The sequence below is a fragment of the Astatotilapia calliptera genome, chromosome 17 (assembly GCF_964374335.1).
Source record: "Astatotilapia calliptera chromosome 17, fAstCal68.1, whole genome shotgun sequence".
NCBI classification, from domain to species: domain Eukaryota; kingdom Metazoa; phylum Chordata; class Actinopteri; order Cichliformes; family Cichlidae; genus Astatotilapia; species Astatotilapia calliptera.
In genome coordinates, this window is record NC_137438.1 from 33,321,246 (window position 1) to 33,341,970 (window position 20,725).

At 41.5% G+C, this 20,725-nt stretch overlaps 2 protein-coding genes across 21 annotated transcripts in view; both read right to left on the reverse strand.

The window, feature by feature from the left end:
* Positions 1-3,778, reverse strand: part of nrcama (neuronal cell adhesion molecule a) — a 65,322-nt gene extending 61,544 nt beyond the window's left edge. For 4 of the 19 annotated variants that reach the window (XM_080291492.1, XM_080291490.1, XM_080291491.1 and 1 more), the window contains exon 1: positions 2,571-3,769. The gene's annotated coding sequence lies outside the window, so the exon portion shown is untranslated. Of the gene's footprint in view, positions 1-2,570 lie in introns of all 19 variants that reach the window. The other 15 variants (XM_080291496.1, XM_080291503.1, XM_026146413.2 and 12 more) reach the window with 10 other exon arrangements.
* Positions 3,779-9,428: 5,650 nt separating this feature from the next.
* On the reverse strand, positions 9,429-19,193 carry pnpla8 (patatin-like phospholipase domain containing 8). Of its 2 annotated transcripts, none has more exons than XM_026146939.2 (10): positions 19,075-19,193; positions 16,718-17,741; positions 15,539-15,688; positions 15,290-15,441; positions 15,014-15,108; positions 14,729-14,900; positions 14,493-14,550; positions 14,128-14,322; positions 10,804-10,999; positions 9,429-10,667 (listed from the first exon to the last, which is right to left on the reverse strand). In XM_026146939.2, exons 2-10 carry the CDS (start codon positions 17,597-17,599, stop codon positions 10,393-10,395), a joined length of 2,175 nt encoding a protein of 724 aa, XP_026002724.2. In that variant the 5' UTR covers positions 17,600-17,741; positions 19,075-19,193; the 3' UTR covers positions 9,429-10,392. The 2 variants fall into 2 exon arrangements, with proteins under 2 accessions (XP_026002724.2, XP_080147537.1); XM_080291411.1 differs by having other exon boundaries at positions 16,718-17,737; positions 19,023-19,163.
* Between the last annotated feature and the right edge of the window lie 1,532 nt (positions 19,194-20,725).

Consider the following 20,725-nt stretch of genomic DNA (forward strand, 5'->3'; position numbering starts at 1 on the left):
GGGTCAGAGTGGGCGCACGGCATCAAGTCATATTGAATCACGCTGTAAATGTTAGTACCCCAAGGAAAACCCCCCACAAAACTCACACTTTAAATTCTGCAGTGACACACAGTGCCATTCTTATTGCCTCCAAAAAGATTCTACCCACTCATGGACTGTTTTGCAGCCAGGCGTGGAAGTCACTGGTGACTTTCTGCAGCATATAGAACAAGCATGTATGCATTTAATTAAACACTACGCAAAGAGCAGTGCTTGTTTGTTTGTTTTTCACTGCATAACAGGGACACTGGGCTCAGTTCCTTGAAATCACAATGAATAAGCAAATCAGGGTTGCAGTCATTTACATTACATTGCATTTACATTTGAGTCTATATTATGTAGCGGTGGAAATCCCACAACAGAACACTATCACAATAGTTCATTCATGATATGATATTTTATTTAATAAAATATCAACATTTGGTGATATCTGATATCAATCAGATATCAGTCTGCAATCGAATGGGATCACGTTAGCAATTTCATGCAATTTCTTCCTGATAATACAACAATTAACTGTGATAAATTGTCAAAAAATCCCATATTTTCTATCTACATATATTTCTTATCTACATTTCTGTCTATCATATCTACATAGACAGATATTCACATTTAACTGTTACAATTATGTCAAACTGCATCTGTTTGCAGAAATGTTGCCTCCTATCAAGCAACCTGTGCAATTACAACCAAAACTGGTACTTGTGACTGAACTATTAGCTTGCTCTGAATTAGGAGGCAGCAGTGGGACGGTTTTTCGGCTGAGCAGATTTAAAGTAAATTTGCTCAACTAACATTATCCCAGGATAGCGGTGCATGAGATGAGCCCTCTTGTTCATAATATTCACAGAGAAATCAAATTTATTTAAAAAAATACTGCTATTTGGTGTTCCTGTATCGATACACCGTCATGCAAAATACTGCGATACTATGCTATATCAACTTTTCTCCCACACTTGTGCTGTTATAGCAAATACGTTCTGTTTATTCAGCTCCACCTTCATCTCATCCACAGACACAGACCACACTGTAGCTTCAGAACAGTTTCCAGCACATTCACATCTGCAATCCCACACTGTAAGCAACTTGTCTGTTAAATTACAGTCAGAACTAGTAGAATTTAAACAATTATTTACTTTTCATCCTGCCTACATCTATATAACAGAAGAAATGTTCTGTATTGATTCTACGCTTTAATGTATAATACTGACAGCTGTTTGGATGCATTATACTATTTTTTTAGTATGCCCACCATAATCCCCACAGTAAAATCACACGTCGTCCCCAGTGTGCCCTAAACTCAGTTTCTTGTCTTTCTTGGACTGCGGCAGGACATCAGCTTTGTCACAACTCCCTGCTGTATTGCACATTTCCTTCCATGCAGATGATCACTACAGCATCTACACCATCATGGCCCATCGCTAATTAACCCTTAACACTGCATCACACCATTCTAACAAAGTGCAAACACACAAAGCACTCACATAACCATTGTAATACGTCTAGATGAATGGCAGAAACGCTCACATTCCTACTGATGTTGGAGTGCTGTCTAATCCTTCGGTGACTGCAGTATTCTTTATTTCTAAATGCACATTTTGCAGTATTCAGGTGCACTCACTGAGAATCATAGATTTCTACATTTTACAGCATTTTGTCTTAAACTGTCTACACTTTAACAAACTTCCAACTCACAAGTTCATTAGAACATGGCCAACATTTGCTCAGTAATATTCACTAATCATTAATGACAAAGGACTGCTAAATGCTACTATTACAATTATATGGCAAGGTGAACAACATTTTTTTAGCTGATGTAGTAATAATAATAAGATTGGGTTTAATATGACTGCTGATGTATATTTCAAGCAAATCTTGAAAAATATTAAAGGCTGTCCTCGTCTCTGTGCCTTTGTCCTCCAAACTCATGTATAATGGTTTCGTTTTATCGACTATAATCAGTCGAGCTCTTACCCTACATCTCAAAATCTCTGATATGAAATCAAGGGCGGCTTAAGCTTCCCTTTAAGTCAAAACACTTGAAATGACACCGGGAGGATGGAGGGGGGAGCTGAGCTACAGCTGGCAGCATCACCAGCAGACATCAAGTAATCCGCTCAGCGCTTTCACGGGCCTGCCCGCACCGGCCGGCAGCACCGACCCTGCTGCACCAGCAGCTTCATTCAACGCCAGGGCCCACCGACAAACCGCTTTCCCTCCCCTCCTGTGGCTTTGATGCTACTGCTCCTCAAGATGCAGTGCGGCTAGTGCACGCACTGCAACGTCTGCCTCATACTCGGCGGCATCCAAAATAATACCGGGCGTCCATATTGCTGTGTTACCGCAAACCTGGGCATCCTGGACCAGCCAGCATCACAGGGACATCGCGGCAGATGACAAGACTTGACACACTCGCTGCACCATTACCCTAACCCTTATGTCGTGGGGGGGATGAAAGAATAAAGACACCCCCCTCCTTCACACACCCCCACTCCATCTTTAAAGAACCAAAAGAGATGAGAAACACTCACCGTTTTCTACAACCCGACTGTTGTTTCCTCCACCCCGTCAGTGAAATGTGTGTTGATGCTGCTGAAAAGGCTGAGAGAGGCGCGCGTGTGTGCTGTGGGTAGGTGTGTGTGTTTCAGAGTCTGTGTCCGGCTGGTGCGTGTCCGCCCCCCCCCCCTCTCAGCCGCTGCTACAGCAAGCTGTGGTCCACACGGGTCCTCCGCTCTCCCCAGCAGCTCCCCTACCGCTGTCAAAACCAGCAGCGACAGAGATCGTCTACGCTCAGAGAGGATGACGCACTCCTCTCACAAAAAAGGGACCAAGCTTTAGCCCAACATTTGACTTTGTGCTTTAAACATTGTATAAACAAGGCCTACATGCCATGAAAACTTTTATGCCATTTACCCCAGCAGGAAAAGAAGCTCATCAGCATGTTTTCATCGTAATGGAGAAACAACAGTAAAAGCTAAGATTTCTGTCAAATAAGGTAACACAGACTCCCTATATGATTATATTTCTAAGGCAGGTAAATACTCTGTCAGGTACTTAATTAATATTATTAATCTATTGATTTTAGTCTAATATAAACTAGTAGTAATCTAAAACCTCACAAAAAGAAGACTATTTTCTTTTAAACCAGAGTGAGACTCCTTTGCTTTAATGTTTTCAGTCGTTACCAATGTGACGCAGATTAAAAAAAACAAAAACAACAACAAAAACAACAACAACAAAAAAAACACCCAACTACAGCGACCCCTCTTTAATGAGCGCAGCAGAGGGGCCTGCGGGCGAAGGTGCGTGAAACAAACAGTCCTGCCGGGATGTAAAGGCTTTATTTCTAAAACGTTGAAACCATTACTTTAGTAAATCATCATTAAGCTTTGTTTGCTTTATAGTTTTGGCTCTTGTTTTTAAAGACCTTACATTTGCAAGATTTAGATGTTGAGACATTGAGCAGTTTAGTCATTGGCACTTACGTTGGCTTTGCTGCCAGTGTTTTTCACTGGCACCTTCAAAAGTCTCCATTCAGTATAAAATTAACACAGTGTGCTGCTAATAGATGTTTCCCAATGTCACGTGCCTGGACTGGACAGATGGCCTATACAGATATGAACAAGGCCTTGCTGGTGTCAAACACTCCACTGCACATTACATTTTCATTACTGGCCCGCCATCCCACTACATATTTTAAACTGCAGATCCTTCTTCTCACATGACAGCTGTATGCGTGAACACTCCTCACCTATCCCACATAACTCAGGTCGTGTCATGTCAGGGACACAGGAAGTATGTCTTCTATAGACTGCAGCCATCAACACCAGTAATCTACAGACTCACTATCTCTCTCTCACTCACCATCACTACATACACTACTAAAAAAAAGGAACACTTTTCAATCAGAGTAAGCAGTTAAACTTATGGTATAATGAAGTGAACAGTTAAGTAGCAGGGGGGTGCTAATCAGTTTCAGTTGCTTTGCTGTTACTGAAAAAGGAGCAACAATGACACAACTCCTATAACAGAAATAGCTTTAGGCTACAGGTGGATGCCACTTTTATTTTTTTCACCAGCTTTGCATTTGTCTAGAGTAGGGGTGGGCAACTCCAGGCCTCAAGGCCCGGTGTCCTGCAGGTTTTAGATATATCCTTGATCAAACACAGCTGATTTAAATGGCTAAATTACCTCCTCAGCATATCTTGAAGTTCTCCAGAGGCCTGGTAATGAACTAATCATTTGATTCAGGTGGGTTGACCCAGGGTGAGATCTAAAACCTGCAGGACACCGGCCCTTGAGGCCTGGAGTTGTCCACCCCTGGTCTAGAGTCAGTGTCAGAATCAAAAACAGACTTCCTGAGGGTGGCTTGGGGGCCCGACGTCCTCTAGGACAGCAGCCCCCAACCTTTTTGCGCCACAGACCGGTTTATGTCCAACGATATTTTCAAGGCCTTTAAGGTGTCGCGGATAAATACAACAAAATAAAAGCTGTACCAGTACCAAAAAAGAAGATTTATTCATAACAAATGGGAAAAGACCCAGGGAAACCCATTTAACAATAAAAACTATTTTTTTAAAAAAAGATAAAAACCCTGAAAACTATACATTTCACACCTGAGCCTCAACTCGGGGACCGCTACTCTAGGACGCTGTGCTCACTACCCAGCACCGTGTGTTTTGCCATAGAATACCAGAATTAGCATGTCCAGACATGAAAGAGTCTGGAGAAGCCGTGGCAATAGTATGCACCTCAATCTGACCAGAAACTCAGTGATGCCCTGGTTCATATCTGGGATCGGGGATTCCTTGGGACACCATCTATTGCCAAACAAACTACTGAATACCATTTTGAGTTGCTGCAATGCAACTTTGCAATTTGATGGTTGGAGTCTCTTTTAATTAAGCCCTCTATACGTTGATCATTTTAATTTCTATCAAATGTTGTAGCATCCTTTTTGTTCCCAACACATTATCCAGTCCATATCAGTATAATATCCAGCATGAGGTTTTTCTCCCATAAAGATCTGATGTTTTTAGAGTGTTCCTTTAATTATTCTGAGAAGTGTATTTTCACCATTATATGTCAGCAAAAAGAAAAACAGTGAGCTTGGAGTTTGCAGCTGTGGCTTAATCATATGTAGCTTCCCACAGGGCAGGCTCAGATCATCAACACTGTTTAGGGGGAAAAAGGATATACGTACAGTTTGTCCACGATATGTGCATGAAGTAACACTCATCTGGGCCGAGGGACATTAGCCTTCACCACTGTGCAGAGTGCTGTAACGTGCAGTAATGGTGACAAGGCCTGAGGGAAGGCCACCACCAAAACAAACACAACTTAATGTGAGATGAAAAATATGCTGCTGTGTCTGTACATGTACGTTCAAACCTCAGAGAGAATGTTGTGCACCAGCTCATGGGTGTGACTGATATTATCCTTTTAAAGACGTGCAGACGTTGAAACGGTGGGCACAGACACTGATGTCTGACATTTCCACAGGGCAAGTAGGATGTTTGTGTGTGTGTGTGCGCAGGTGTGTCTCCATATTAACTGGCTGACAGAGACCTGCAGAGAGCAATGGCACTGTGCAAACTCAGTTTTCGCTCAGTGAAAGACATGGCGAGACAAGATTATTTATTTATTTAATTTTTTTAAGAGTGCGACATTACTGGCAGACACACCACTAAGTGGAAAAACACTCCTGCAGCAGTACTTTAACATATTTTCATGCATCAGAGGCTTTCTCTGTGTCCTGGAAAGCCATCGTATTCCTATCACCAAGCATCTTTTAAGGCCAAAATATGTCGGACTTGGAGTGGGGTCTACACCAGAGCTTCTCTGTGCCACTGTATGATTTAAAAACAGTTTATACAGGACAGGATATATTATGGCAAGACAGTGTATGTTTAACATTCACCAGATATATATTTCCACACTGTTAATGTTTACACTGAAGAGAAGCAGCTAGAGTCTTCTTCTCACTCATCAGTATGAGCTAGAGGTGGGCAAATATTGATAGTATCGATACTAATGCTGGTATTGGTATTGGATCGATACTTTGTTTCTTTCCTTTAGGTTCAGTATGTAGCCCACTGAATTGTGTTGCATAAATTATTTCTTTGGAAATGAAAAAATATACCTTTAATAACAGAAATTGATCTAAAGTGGTTTGGAGACAGGCTTCTTTACATTCCAGGCACATTTATATGATACTCTGAAAAACCCAGTTTTGAAATACATGTTTGTTTGTTTTGTTGTGTTAACTCATTATAGTGGAAAGTAAAAAAAATATCACAGTGATATAGTGGCCATTAAAATGTGTTCAGAATGTGAAAATTGGTGATTATTCATCTCATAAGTATTTTTCAGACTGCTCAGCCCTGCATAAGTTAAACATATCAGTGCTGGTATTGGTATCTGCAATACTGGGCCTGTATTAGCAAGATCCCAAGCACTACTGGCTGAAATGCAGCCCCAAACCATGATAGAGCCTCCACAGTGCTTTACAAATAGCTGCATATACTCACTATTGTACTTCTTTCCTTACCTCTCCCATATATACTGACAAAGATTTAAATAATATTTCATATTGGATTTTTCAGTTCAGTTCAGATGTAATTTGGGATAGCATGAATATGAACTTGTTCAGAGTACTCGGACTGCGTCAACCCAGGGAATCGTGAGAAGGAAATACACTTAAAAAAACTGAGTGAGTGCTGGGCCATTTTTTTTCTCCTTTCTTCCTTATTCATATTCATATGAGGGAATTCGAAACCTGTAACCCCTTTTCCCGTGGGTGCACTCACACAATTGGAACTACTTTAGACTGAGAGATTGCAATCTCGCATTTAGGGGGTGGCGGCTGTGAATCTCAATACAGAGTAGAGCCACGATAAAAGAGAAGTCAGTCACCTTGTAACAACATCTGGTCACATGCTACACTTTTGTTTGTATAAGAAGATGGCAGATCCTGGCAGACGTTGATCTGATAATCACATAAGCCAAGAGCGTGAACTTGAAAACAAGAGGAGAAACTTGGCACATGCTTCAAACACTGAGCAAAAAACAAAGAGACACATTTATTAAGTTCCAAATGACTTTCTATAGCAGTGAAATAAAGCAGGTCTGCTGTGTAACACATTTTTGCCAAAATCTGAGGCAATTTTAAGCAAACGTGGGCACACATACGTTGAGAATATTGTCAATGGGAACCAAAGCAGTTGCTAGGGAACACCAGGAACAGGAGGCGTAGAGACAGACAGCTCTTGCTATAGTGCGGTGGTATGAACTATTTATATAGACGCTTCATGTAAACAGTGCTTGGCGGACTTCACTCTACCCTGGCATTTTGGCCTTTAACACCGAAGAGAACAGAATGAAAATTGCGTGTGAGTGTTAATGTCACATTCACCTCATTTGTCTCTCTTGACCACCCTTGTCAAAGACACCCAAGTCTCTATATCTCCATCTCTATCTCCCCATCTATCTATCTGTAAATAAACATATGTAAGAACAACAAAGAGCAACAGCAATTATTTCAACATTTTTAATTTGCTACATAAACAGAAAACGTAGAAATGCAGCCAACCCTGACCCACTCTCTGTCTTAAAGCTTGAGATATAAATTGCAGCACCTTCAGCATGAAAGTTTTACTTCTTATACAAACTCACTGGCCAGTTTACCAGGAACTCATTGGACCCTTATTTGCCTTCAAAAGCGCCTTAATTATACAAACTGGGGCTGGAAATATTCCTCTGAGATTGTGGTGCATATTGACATGACAGCATCACACAGTTGCTGCAGATTTCCTGCACACAGTGCTGCTGTACAAAGGTGCTCTACTGGATTCAGACCAGGTAACTGTGGAGTTCATTTGAGTACAGTAAACTCATTTTCCTGTTGAAGAAACCGGTTTGAGATGATTTGAGATTTGTCACAAGGTGTGTTATCCTCCTGGAAGCAGCCATCAGAAGATTGATTACACTGTAGTCATTAAGGGGTGGACACGGTTAGAAAATACACAGGTAGGCTGTGGTGTTTAAATAATGCCAGTTGGTACTAAGGGGTAAATGCTCAGTTCAAACATTTTAGCATGCAACCTAACTGTACTGAGATCCTGCCATGTGATTGGCTGTTAGTTATTTGTGTTAGCAAGCTGTTGAACCGGTATGCCAAACAAAGTGGGCTGTGAGTGTATTCCACAGTAGTGAAGAGTGAATTCTCTGCCATCTATCAAGTTTTGGACAAATAACATAAAAACAAAAAGTCAGCGCTCTATCAATCATGTTAATATATCGAAAAGGGTGGAACTTTTACTTTGAAACAGTCAGGGAATTCCTGACTCGAAGAGTATTTTGAGCCATGTTTATCACAGACACTTTCAGCCACACTGGTAGCTGTACACACCCCTGCAGGATCTCTCACCCCGTTATCAGTGTTCACTTAATGAAAAAAATCACTCTAGAGCAAGGACGAGAGTAGGCAGCACGATCGTAAATCAGGATCTGACGTTTGGCTGAGGCCACGGTCAATCTCAAGCTGGTACTGAAGAGAGAAAAAAAATAAAAGGTCCATCAATCCGCACGTCAAACTGTGATGTTGACACACTGAATGCAGGAGTGAGACATCAATGCAGGGAAATACTTGCACTACTCTGATATCTGTAGCTTTTGAGTGTTTGCAGGTGCAGCTTTTAGTGGCATGCCGTTTATGTTGATGGGGTAACGGCAGCATGACTGGGAGGAATGATCCCGTGGAATTTCAAGTGACAATCAATGAGATCAAAACAACAAAGCAAAAACCCAATGCGCGCAACTGGAAAAAGAAAAGCAATTCATCATAAGACGACACTTGGCATTCTTCATTGACATGTCTTTTGTGTGGCGCGTTGTGATTTGTGTGTGTCCTTATTTTAAATGACACTGAGGCAGCAGAAACTGAACGCAGATATACATCACACACGCACACACAAACACAAAGAGAAACAAAATCACTTCTATTTGCTCTTTAGGTGTTTAGGAACTAAGGAGAGACATTTCTGCAGTTTTGAAAACAAAATGATTTTCCATTCTTGGATGGTATAGGATTTCAACGCAATCCTCAATACACTGGGTGTTCCTTTGTCTGTTGGTTTGTTTCCTAACACCCCAAATGTTATAAATGAGTGACAGGTAAAGATGCTAAAATAATACAGAAAATCAAAACTATCAGATGAGCCCACAGTGGCAACAGTGGGAAGGAAAAACTCCCCTCTAAACAACAAGAAACTTCTGGCAGAACCAGGGTCAGGTTTAATAATAACTAAGGATTAAATTCAAAGTAGTGTGTAAACACACAAAGACTGAGTGAGTGAAGAACACTTTGTGCAAGAAGGAAGAAGGAAGAGTGGTTTGACAGTATAATTTTATTATATCATTACATTTTGTTCATTTTTGGCATTCCACTAAGTAATGAAGGAAGGGGTCGGGGCAGGAAGGATTCTCACAATGTCAAGTCTATTTAGTTTATAAATTGTGCAGAAACAGAAATCAGGCTTGATTGAGGTTCAAGGTAAAAGCTTTATATTAACCATGGGGCCACAACTAGCTGCTTAAAGCGGGATAGACATGCTTTTTACCAGATTACAACATTTTCTTTTACTTTAGTATCAGTCTTCAAAGTAGCGGTATGTGCACACTTTTTTAAATTGTTAAATTCTAACACTTCATAATTACTTATGTCATAATTACCACAAAATGTATTTACATCATTCTCAACAGAGAGGCTAAGAATTACCCTTTAAAAAGTGCGTGAGGTGTTAACTTGTGTACAGTGTTACAGATAGGTAGTCACGCTCATGTTCTCACGGTGCAATCATGTATTAATTACATCTTTATGTATTCAAGTTACTGAAAAAGAAAACAAAGCTCACTTCCTTTACCCAATAACCATAGGTAAACTGTTGTGTATAACAGGTATCACATGCCCATCTTTGTGCGTCCCAAAAACCAGTAAACCAGCATTTTCTTACATTTTCCTCCTCCCTCAGTCATGTAAAGGTTTCCGCTGTAATGTCAAAACCTGCTCAGTTCTAATAGAACATTCCATCTCCACTATAGACACATCCTTCCCCACCAACAGCAAATTCTATTACACTTGTTAATTATTAAACATCAATATGACCAAAGGATCTTTTCTTTTAGTGTTAGGTAGCTGCGGTAAAACAGTGTAAACATTTGTAATTTAACTTCAAACTGTCTCCTAGTATGCATCTTTTCCACAACATTGATTCCATTGGGGGTCTATTTGCCTCCCTCTCTGTGTCTTTGTACCTTAAAAAAACAAACCCCTAGGGTCACACTGCTACCAGGCTAGAGCTTGGAGACGAAGGGGAAACCTTCGTACATGTCGGCCTTGAGCTTGGCCCACTCGGCCAGTCGCTGCATGGCGCTCTTCTCCTGGCCCAGGATGCTAGCCGCCTTCCTCAGCTTGGCCTCGTTGCGCTCGAGGTAGCGCTCGCCCTCGCTCTTGAGGAAGTTCAGCTTCTCTACACGGTTCTCATTCAACTGGATGTCCTCGCTCATGTAGGCGTTGAAACGGAAGTAGGTGTCCGAGGGCAGGAGAGCATCCAGCATGGTGTGTACTTCTGAAATAAGGATGGAGGGACATGTTTTTTGTTTTGTCCAATACTGGTTTTCATCACACCACCTCTAACCTTTCGTTTAGAAATAACTGCTTGTGGGATGTCAAACACTGATAAACAACATTTTGTGTGGTCCTACCCTCTGTATCTGTGGCACTGCTGATGACGTGAGCCAGTTTGGTCTTGAGGCTTGTGTAGGTTGTGCTATTCTTGCCCGCTGTCTCGTATCGCCCGGTGCCCAGAGACAGCACGCACTGCAGGGGTGTGTTTGGCCACAGACACTTACACTCATGAATGGCCAGAGCTGTGGGGTTGTTGATTAGGAGTCCTCCATCCTAGAGAGGAAGAAAGGCTGCCATGTTTTTATTGTGCAGAGAAAGATTTTTTGGTATGTGTCCTTTAGCTTAAATATATCTGTTGTGACAGCATGTTGAGGACAAATGAGGTGAAGTGGACAGGCTGTCCTGGAGCTACACAGCTTTGGGCGAGAGATGTGCTGTGCTGGAAAACGAAGTAAACAAGCCCGGAAAACAGTGGTTTTATCTGCCCTCAAAAATAAGTTGCATTTGGATCATTTGGACAGAAACTACCTACAGTACAAATGTAGCTTCACTGGTAAATCACAGTGCGTTTCAGGATTTTAATCTTACAACTTTCTTGTATTATCCCATTGCTTTTGCACTACCCATTTGGTGTGCATTTTTACTAAATAGTGTTAACAGATTCTTGACAGAATCATGAACAGAGAAAAAAAAAAGAAAAGAAAAAAGAATAATCCAGCTCAATGGCTGTCTGAACCGTTTTGCTGCTTCTGCTCTTTGTCAGCCTTTCACCAAGTTCAGTTCTGAATTTAATCCAAGCACTGAAGTTCTTTTGGCTGAGATTAAATAGTGTGAGAGTGTGGCACTCCATCTTGCCCCACAGAGAAGTGGGAAAAGGTTATTTCCACTCTTCTACAGGTGGTGGGGCAACAGAAAAGCAATGAAACTAATGCAGTAGTTTAGTTTGTAAGGATACAGAACCAGCATAAAAGACTTAGAAATCATTTTAGGATGCACATTTATATCAGACTCAAAGTGTCATCTGATGAGAGTTCCCTGTTTCACTCTTCAGAGTGACCGTAGGCTGTAACGGGTCAGTAGCACCAGGACAACAAACAAAAGCAGAAAGCTCCTGGTAACAAAAATCTTTTCTTCTGCTCTTCACTTATCCCACATTACATTAGACCACAGTAAATGTTGATCTTAATGGGTCTGCTCTGCTCTCAAGGCGTTCTTATGGTACAATAAAACATTAAAAGTGTCATTTTAAGCCTGATTGTGTGACTGTTAAGACAAAGGTGTAAGCAATTCATATATATTCGTATACTATAAGCTGCACTGCTGAGACAAACCACACAGATTCCTCTTGACTCTGACACTAAATGACATTCAGAACCCCTCTGATCTCAGTGACTGCAAGAAACTCCTTAGTAATGCTGTATGATGAAAACAATGGACTTGAATGTGTTCGTGTGTTTTTTTTAATCCCTTGCAGTGGCAGAACTCTCCTGAGAAATACCGCTGCAAGTGCTGAAAACTAGAGTAGGAGTGAGATCAGTGGGTGGCGAGGGTAGCTCAAAATGTTGATGAAACACTATTTGGCTCCAAGAGGAATTTGGAGAACAACGCACATAACTCTCTCAGTCTCTGTCTTTCCATCCCTGCTGTCAGCCCAGTGCATGGGAAACAGATACTTTTTGCAGAGGTGTAAGTGAGGAGAGAAATGTGCAAACAGAAACACACACACACACACACACACACACACACACACACACACACACACACACACACGCACGCACGCACACGCACACACACGCACACACACGCACACGCACACACACACACGTTATACATGCAAACAGAAATGTAACTGTAATTGTGCTGGATAGAAAGGGAGATTACAGCCATGTCATATTTGCCTTGTTAATAAATGGAGAGAAAGCAGCAGACAGCTTAGCTTTTGTTAACTAAAGATTAGAGCACTTTTCCTGGGATAGTGCCACAAAAGAAGCTCTCCGGGCAAAGAATGAGCAGGCCTTTGGTTCTAAACCAATAACGTCTACAAGTATCAAGGCTTATGTAGACCAGAGGTGTAGATTATGACCTGTTATTGGCAAAAAAAAAAAAAGGAAACACAAAAGGGGGGGTCTACAAGGACTACTGTATTAGAAAATGGCAGGGGAGAGAAGAAGGGACAAGGCTAATTTTGCTTAAGTAGGTTATCAAAATGAAGCTAAGCCTTGAGGAGAATTGCTGCCTGTAAGATCATCTAAAGATATCCTGCCCTAATAATACCACTTCAAAATAACACTTTAATATTAGTCTTTCTGGGCAACTTCCAGATTTATTAGAGTACAGCAAAATACCAGTGTGTTTTCTTAAATTGCAGCACATTTGAACTCTCAGGGCCACCGTCTAAGCCCCACCTAATACATTAAAAGCAATCAGTTTTTAAAATGAGAAAAAAAAAACAATACATCTGACAAGAATCCAAACTAGAACCTAAATGACATATTGGGCAATATTACGGGCTGACTGATGATCTCTGTAGAGTCTGCATGTTCTCACTTTGCTCGTATGGGTTCGCCTCCCACATGCTTGTCGGGTTGTCCCGGGTGTTACCCTTCCTTTCGCTCTGTGACAACTGGAATAGGCTCCACACAGACACGGTTCCTTTAAAATATTCTCTTTCATAGGGAATCAGAAACTTTTGCAATTTCCCTCGAGGAAGGCCTCTCGGGGTGTAAAAAGGAGGATACCATTGATGTTTAAGGTCACAGACCAGGTCTGAGGACTCTCTCTCTCTGTACCGCCACCCCATTCTGTTGACTTTCCCCTCTGTCCTTCAGGCTCTTGACAGCCAGAAAAGAGGAAGAGCCAATTATGGGGCTGTTCCAAGGTTGTGAGTTTGAAATAGTGGAACAAATCTGCACATATATCCTTGATGCACAAACACACACGATGCACTGCAGCTTAGTTTATGTGTAATAAAATGCTCTATATAAATAAAACTGCCACTGCTGTTGCACGCAGTGCCTGTGTCCTTGGCACTGGTCCCTTAAAAAAGCAGCATCGTGGCAGAAGCGCATTGGTAGATTTCCTGGAAAGCAAACCTCTTAGAGACGTGCACTTTCACATGCCAATCTCAATCCCTGTTACTTCCATAACACTGGCTTAATTCTAGGCTTAATTTGTGACAGATAATTATTTTTATGGTTTTGAAAATGTGAAGGTCAACTGAAACCAAGACACAATAACTAAATTAATATATTGCGATTTAGTTAGTGAAGTGGATAAGTAGTTAGCAGCATGAGTGGATGGACAGATGAGTTCAGTTCAGACTTAAATTTAAGTTAAAAATAAATAAACTGAATAAACTGAACAGTCAAACATCTCCCAGTTGTCTCACATTCATGTTGTACCTGATGAAGGTCTTTTCCCAGAACAAATTCCTGAAAGTAGCCCGGAGCGGCAGACGAGGCCCTGATAGCCTGCCACATCTTGTGTTTGCAGTCTCCAAGGTAGTGAGATCTCACTCCTGGCATGAGTCGATAGTTCCTGAACACATATGCCTTCAGAGGAAGACCTCTATTCACAATAGTGCTCACTGCTGACACCTAGTGGGCATGAAAAGAACTTTTTAATTTTGAAATCAGTTTCATGAAACCCTTCAAGTCCTAAGTCCTCTGCAGTATAAACAATGAGAAAAGAAAATGAAACTAAACAGGCACATTAGAAATATTAAGATGTTAAACAAAATCCCATGGGTGTGCACTCAAACACTTACTTTTGGGCAGTGGGGATCCCTGGCACTCTCGATCATACGTCCATCACCCATCCGTTCTCTAAAGAAAACACAAAATTACATACAAATACTCTAGACTATCCTGGTGTCTTTGAAGCTGAGGACTGAAGAGAGGAAAGAAAGAATGCAAAAAGTGTACAAAAAAAGAAGAAAAAGAAAGAAAAAACAGACCTTTTTTTTTTTTTTAAATAAGCAATGAAAGAGTGTTGCAGACTAACTTGAGGATGTTCTCCCACATTTCACTGTCATAGAAAGCATGACTCCAGCCCATCTTCATTGTTCCAACGATCACATTCTGTTTGAACACATCCGAGCCCAGCTCCCGGTACATCTTCTCGCACTCTTCCAGGGGGACCTGGAAAATCCCCAGCATGAAAGCCAGAATGGCACCTAATGGAAAGGAACAAGTGAGGACAGCTGACACCTAAAATCCTTTAATCGATTAGATAAATGATGGATTAAGCTTATAACAGACCGACAAGAGAGAGGTGGCAACACCATACCTGTGCTGACCCCGCAGATGTAATCAAAGAGCTGGTGGACTGGTTTCCCTGTGAGGTCCTGCAACTTATGGAGAGTCTGCAGGGCCAGCAATCCCCTGGAACAGTTTAACAATATATTTCAGTCTGTGTCCGCAACACTTTTACTTTAGACAGACTGATGTCTGCTGATCACCGTGTTTAAAAAGTTTGTTTCATTTACATTCATGTGCAGTAGATTTGTACTCTGTACTAGTTTAATATAATCTGGGTGTCTGTCTTTTTTTCCAAAAGCCGCACCTTGTTCCCCCTCCATCTATGGACAGGACTCTAATTCCTCTGCCTTTGACTGGTTCAGTGTAGCCAGTCAGGGCCAACGCTTCTCTCACAGCAGCCTGAAGAGGAAGATCTCTGGCCTGGCTCAGTCGTAGAAGGCAGGGCAGCACTTTCTCCTATCAGTCACAATAGTAAACACAGAAAATGAATGACTTTAATGACCATGTAACCCACATGTTACAAGAACAAGTTGAAATTACAAACAGCACTAACCTTGATGGCCACAACTCGAGTCTCTGGGAATTCCAGGAGATGGCTGCTAAGCTCCTCCACTCGAGCAGTGAGGAGTTTGACGTCGGTGACGGCCTGCAGCCCTTTCACCAGAGCTCTGGTCCTGTTGTCTACGCTCACCCTGGCTATTATCTAGGTGACAAACGCAGACAAAATAAAGCAAAGGTCAAAAATAATGTGGAAACTGTTTGGATATGTGTTAAATGACAATGACAAATAGTAGAGCTCATCATTTATAACATTTTTGGGGGATTATCAACCATCCCTTCCATGCCCAAAGACACGCTGCGCTACGTCATACATTTTTATATATCTGGGAGCTGAAGCAATAATTATGGGTAGTTCGACATGTGGAGGGGCAGCCTTTGTGGGTTTGAAATAAAAGGTTATTACATGCAGGAAAGGATGAGTTCATTCTACTCCCTTCACACAACGAGGTGATCTAATTGTAACCGGTATGAAAGGAGAACAGGAGGAGGAGAAGAGGAAGATCCAGTCACGTGACTATGAGAGATCTCTAGTTTGAGAAACAGTTGCCTCACGTGTCCTTAACTGCCAGCTTCATTAGACAGTAAAGGGAGCAGTACACACCGATGCATATTTCCCACATGGTGTAATCTTCATTTCTTAGAACTAGTGTTAATATAGATTTAGTTTTAGTCATAATCTTTTAGTCATAGTCTAAAAGGTCATAGCTTAGTCATTGGGATTCTTTTAGATTTAGTCTAATTTTAGTTCATACACAGTTCATAAAGCATTTTAATTTCCCTTGACATAAAATTAGAAATGTGACCATATACCTGCTCTTCTCTTCCTCACAAGTGTTGATGTTTTGTCCTGTTCTCAAAAAAAAAATTACGATGGACAAATCAAATGTGCACAAAGGAAAGTAAGAAGATTCCTTCTGATTGGATCACTTCCAAACTTAATTTTTCTACGTGACTTATTTAGTTCTGACAGGATCTCGTCTCTCCAGAATAATTCCATCTTATTTTAATTTACTGAAGAAAGTGTAAATACATTTCATCTATGTTTTTGGCATTAGCTTTTATTTAAATTTTTCATTGTACTGCTTCTCCTCTCCTGTTCTGTTTTGCTTGTGAATGCGAATCAAAGCTCTGAAGCATGGATCGGTCATTAGCATCACATTTAACACCTCACCTTTTCCCTTTGAGTTAGCAGCTCTTGCTTTGCTTTGTCGGCTTTCTCTTCCTCACTCTCCGTCTTTACTTCTTCCTTCTCTGGAGTGGCATCATCCACGGCAACATCTGAAGACGTGTCTGCCATTTTTTTGGAATCGCTTCTAAATTTGGGGACCAGTGGTGCGATGTAGCTGCCGACAAAAGCCTGAACACTGGGCCGAGGGTAGGACAGATAATGAGTGAAGCCTTTTCTAGGGGAGGCCGTCGCCACAGCTTTGCTTTCGGCAGAAGGAGCCTCTACTGGAGGACTAGGCGAAGAGGAAGAGGCAGGAATTTTAGCTGGCGCCTCAACACTTTTTCCTACTGGGGACAAAACAGGAATGTGGTCCCCCTTCTTCTGAGAGGAAAACTGAGGAACTGGTCCAGCAACATGATCGCCCCCTTCTATGTGCTGCTGCTGCCTGCTCTCTCCTTCTGTGCTGGGTCCGAAATAAGCGTCAATGTGGTTGGCCAGCGTTTTGTAGGTCTCATCCATGTTGGTAGACAGAGCTGCTGGCTGGAGCAGCTGCATAGTTTGTTTTGCCACATTAGAGGACGGGGCAGAAACACTTGCTGCTGAATCCAAAGTGGACATGGACTTCTTTGTGGAAACAAAGGGCTTCTCTGTAATCTGCTGCTGCTCCTTATCTGTCTCCTCACCTTCATCTTCTACTTTCATTGTAGTTTCAGGTAGTGAAGCCTTTGAGGCTACTGTCTCGGCTTTTACCCGAGACTTTTCTGCGTGGGTGCTCTCAGCTGTGCCACCGCCGCCCCCCGCCTTGAGCCGGGAGAACTTGGAGATGAAGTCTGTGCCACCTACTGCCTTGGTAACACTGTCAAGTGTGATCCTAATCCGTGACATACGTCTCCTGTTTCACTGGGGATGGCAGGAGAGAAATACTTTCCTCAAGCAAACAGATGAGGCGATAACTTCTGGCAAATTCAGCAGCATTCTGGGAGGCTTTCTGCCATGAGTTTATTGTTCGCTGCTTGCAACACACTACCTGTAAAGATAAAAACAGAGATAAAAAGGAAATTATATAAAGAGGAACACTTGTATATCAGCCGGAAACCCAGTGTCCTCATATGGAAACCTTAAATTTGGGCTTTTTTGCACTTAATAAAGTGTTTTAAACACTGTAAATCAGTGACTTTGTTTTATGCTAAAATATACCTTATAGGATGGATATGAGGAAATACTTTAAAAAAATGTTCTCAGTTCAAATATAGTGCTTTTCTTTTATTTATCAGTTCAAACTAATTCCGAACAGCTAGGTGAAATCAGAAAACAAACAAAAACATCCCAAACAGAAGCTCAGGGCGATATTGGTTAACTTGCTTGCCATTGTAAATTTGGCCAACAGAGGCCGCCGTCTGACCGGTAACTATAGAAACAGTCCAACAAACAATACAAATGACCGCAACTTTCATCAAGATACTGTTAAAAAGGGGGACAACAATGAACCTAACAACAGAGTCAGCTCAGCTTGTAAAAACCCTGCTGGACCGACACCACCGCACTGAGAAGGCTGAGATGGATGATATCCCATGGGCTGCCTGCAAGGACTTCACAGTGAATGTCGGGGAAAAGCAGATTGGGGCTTACATTAAAACGTGGGAGCTCCCCTCTTGCTGGTTGTACAGTGTGGACTTTGTCTGCTCAACCGAGGAGGAGCACCGGACCTTCCACCACTACCGGGCCCGATTCAGCACCCCAACACCGAGGAAGCCAATTCGGGGGACAGCTAGCGTCTACTTCGTCGTGGATGTATCGAAGGTTAAACCTCAAACTCTACCAGTGGAAGTCAGCTTCATAGTGGAGTCAAACAAACTGGTGCACACACCGGGGAGGACCAGGTTTAGAGAGAAGTGGCTGGTGGACGTTATAGAGAACAAGACTTTGCTCCAACGAATGGTAGACCTTTAAACCCAGCAGATAAAAATATCGCTCCTTAAGTTCCTGGGTGTTAGCTCTGAACTGTGAGGGTGCTTTTAAACTTCATTAGCACCCCACCACACATACTTCGAAACACAAAAAAGGCTAAATAACGACCATTATCTGTTCTCTGGGTCCGCTTTGTACAGTTTGTTTTGGCGCTAGGCGTTAGCAGAACCAATTCAAACGTATTAGTGACTAGAAAGCTTCTTATTTTATATAACACGCTTATGTGAAGGAATAAGCACCTGACCCATGATTTCTGAAAGCTAGCTTACTAAACAGACGTCTAAACGTAAACATGTGACCTCGCTGGTACCTGACAGCAATACTAGTGAACATAAAACACCTACCTTTCTAACACTATTGGTGATAGCAACATGAGCAGATCGTCTCCTCACCTTCTGGAACCCAGAGCTCCTGGAGTGTTTCATTAGTATGAGGATGGTACCTTAGAAAAAAATAAACAGGAAGAGGAGAGGAAGTTACGCATGTGGGCATAGTTCAGCGGACCGTTTCCCCTGCAGTGGTTTAGGTGTGCCACTAGAGGTCAGTAAAAACACATTAGGAATAAGGAGATAAGAGGAGCGTTGCAACATCAGTTAAAATCTTGAAATCCTTTGAGAGCCACAGGTTTTCATTTCTAAAATGACAACAAAGAGTAAGGGGGAAGTTCCTTTTCAACAAAACCCTCTTTACTGTGCTATGGTGGCAAAACACAACAAGAGTCATCTCTTTATATTGTAAGGTAAAGGCCCTGCAGTATTAGAGAAAAAAATCCAATAATCAAGCACTTTGCGAATGTGGAGGGAAGAACTCCATTTTAACAAGAAGAGACGTCTTCCTGACAGAATCAGGCTCAGGTAGGGTCTGTCATGCACAATTGGGAAGTGGGGGAAAGAGAAAAGAAGAAAGAAAAGAGGAAAGAAAAAGAGAGCACAGGGAAACAGGTTTGGGATCATTGTCTTGTTGAAAAAAGTCAGATACTTTCCAGGTGGTATTGCACGGTGGATCAAAATCTTTTGATGATCTTTACTTTTCTGTGTCCATTATTTCATTCATTTTGGTAAAACTAATGGAACACCCGTGTGTCTCTAAACTATGACATAGCCTCCACCATCTCTTCTGTACATACAGACAAAGATTTGAACCAAAAATGTCACATTTGTTGGGTTTTTATGTGTAGGATAGTGGATCAATAGCCTAGTAGTTAACAAATATATTTAACACATGACATATAACACTTTGGTACAAGACTGAGCACAATGTCAGGGTGGACTGCATCATTAAAGACACCTGGTATAAAAATCTATGGATCCATCTGCTGTGGCAACCCCATATGAAGCTTCTTGTGTAATTTGGCATACATCAGCCTTATGTCTCTGTTTCCCTTCATTAAGAATGGCTTCTTGACAGCCCCCCTGCCCTTTGACTGAGATATAAGTGATGTCTCTTTAAATGTCTCACAAGAAATTTCAAATAAACGGTTTTTTGTGTTCTTTAACAATTAATTCTTTTTCTACAGTTAATTTTTTTTTCACTTAATATGTTTGGTTCAGTCAATGTGATGAATCTCTGTTAAGTCATTAAGGTTGTGTTATCTCATGCTCTTATTAATGCTTGGTTTAAATTATCTTTCCAAATTGAGGTAATGTTACTGATCTGGTCACGACATGGCACTATTGCTCATTCCAATATGGATGGTTTCACAGTAAACACTTTTAGACTTATAACTTTTAGACTGAAGAACCCCTTCTGTTAAAACATAAGCAGGAAAAAAACTCTGTTCGCAGGATTTTTTGGGGGGTCTATTTGACAATAAGGCATCTATATTCATTAATTTTGGGGCAATAATCTACTGCTATTCTTATTCAATCTCACTTTTCTATTATCCTCAGTCTATATGTCAGCTGTTTTTTGATTATACCAGGGAAACTACCACCAAGCCATATGCATGACTACTTCAGTAGCTCTTAGTACAAGTCACTGCATCAAAACCTAACCTTTTTAAGACAAAGATACGTGGTATTTAGTACTTTTTTTCAGTAGCTT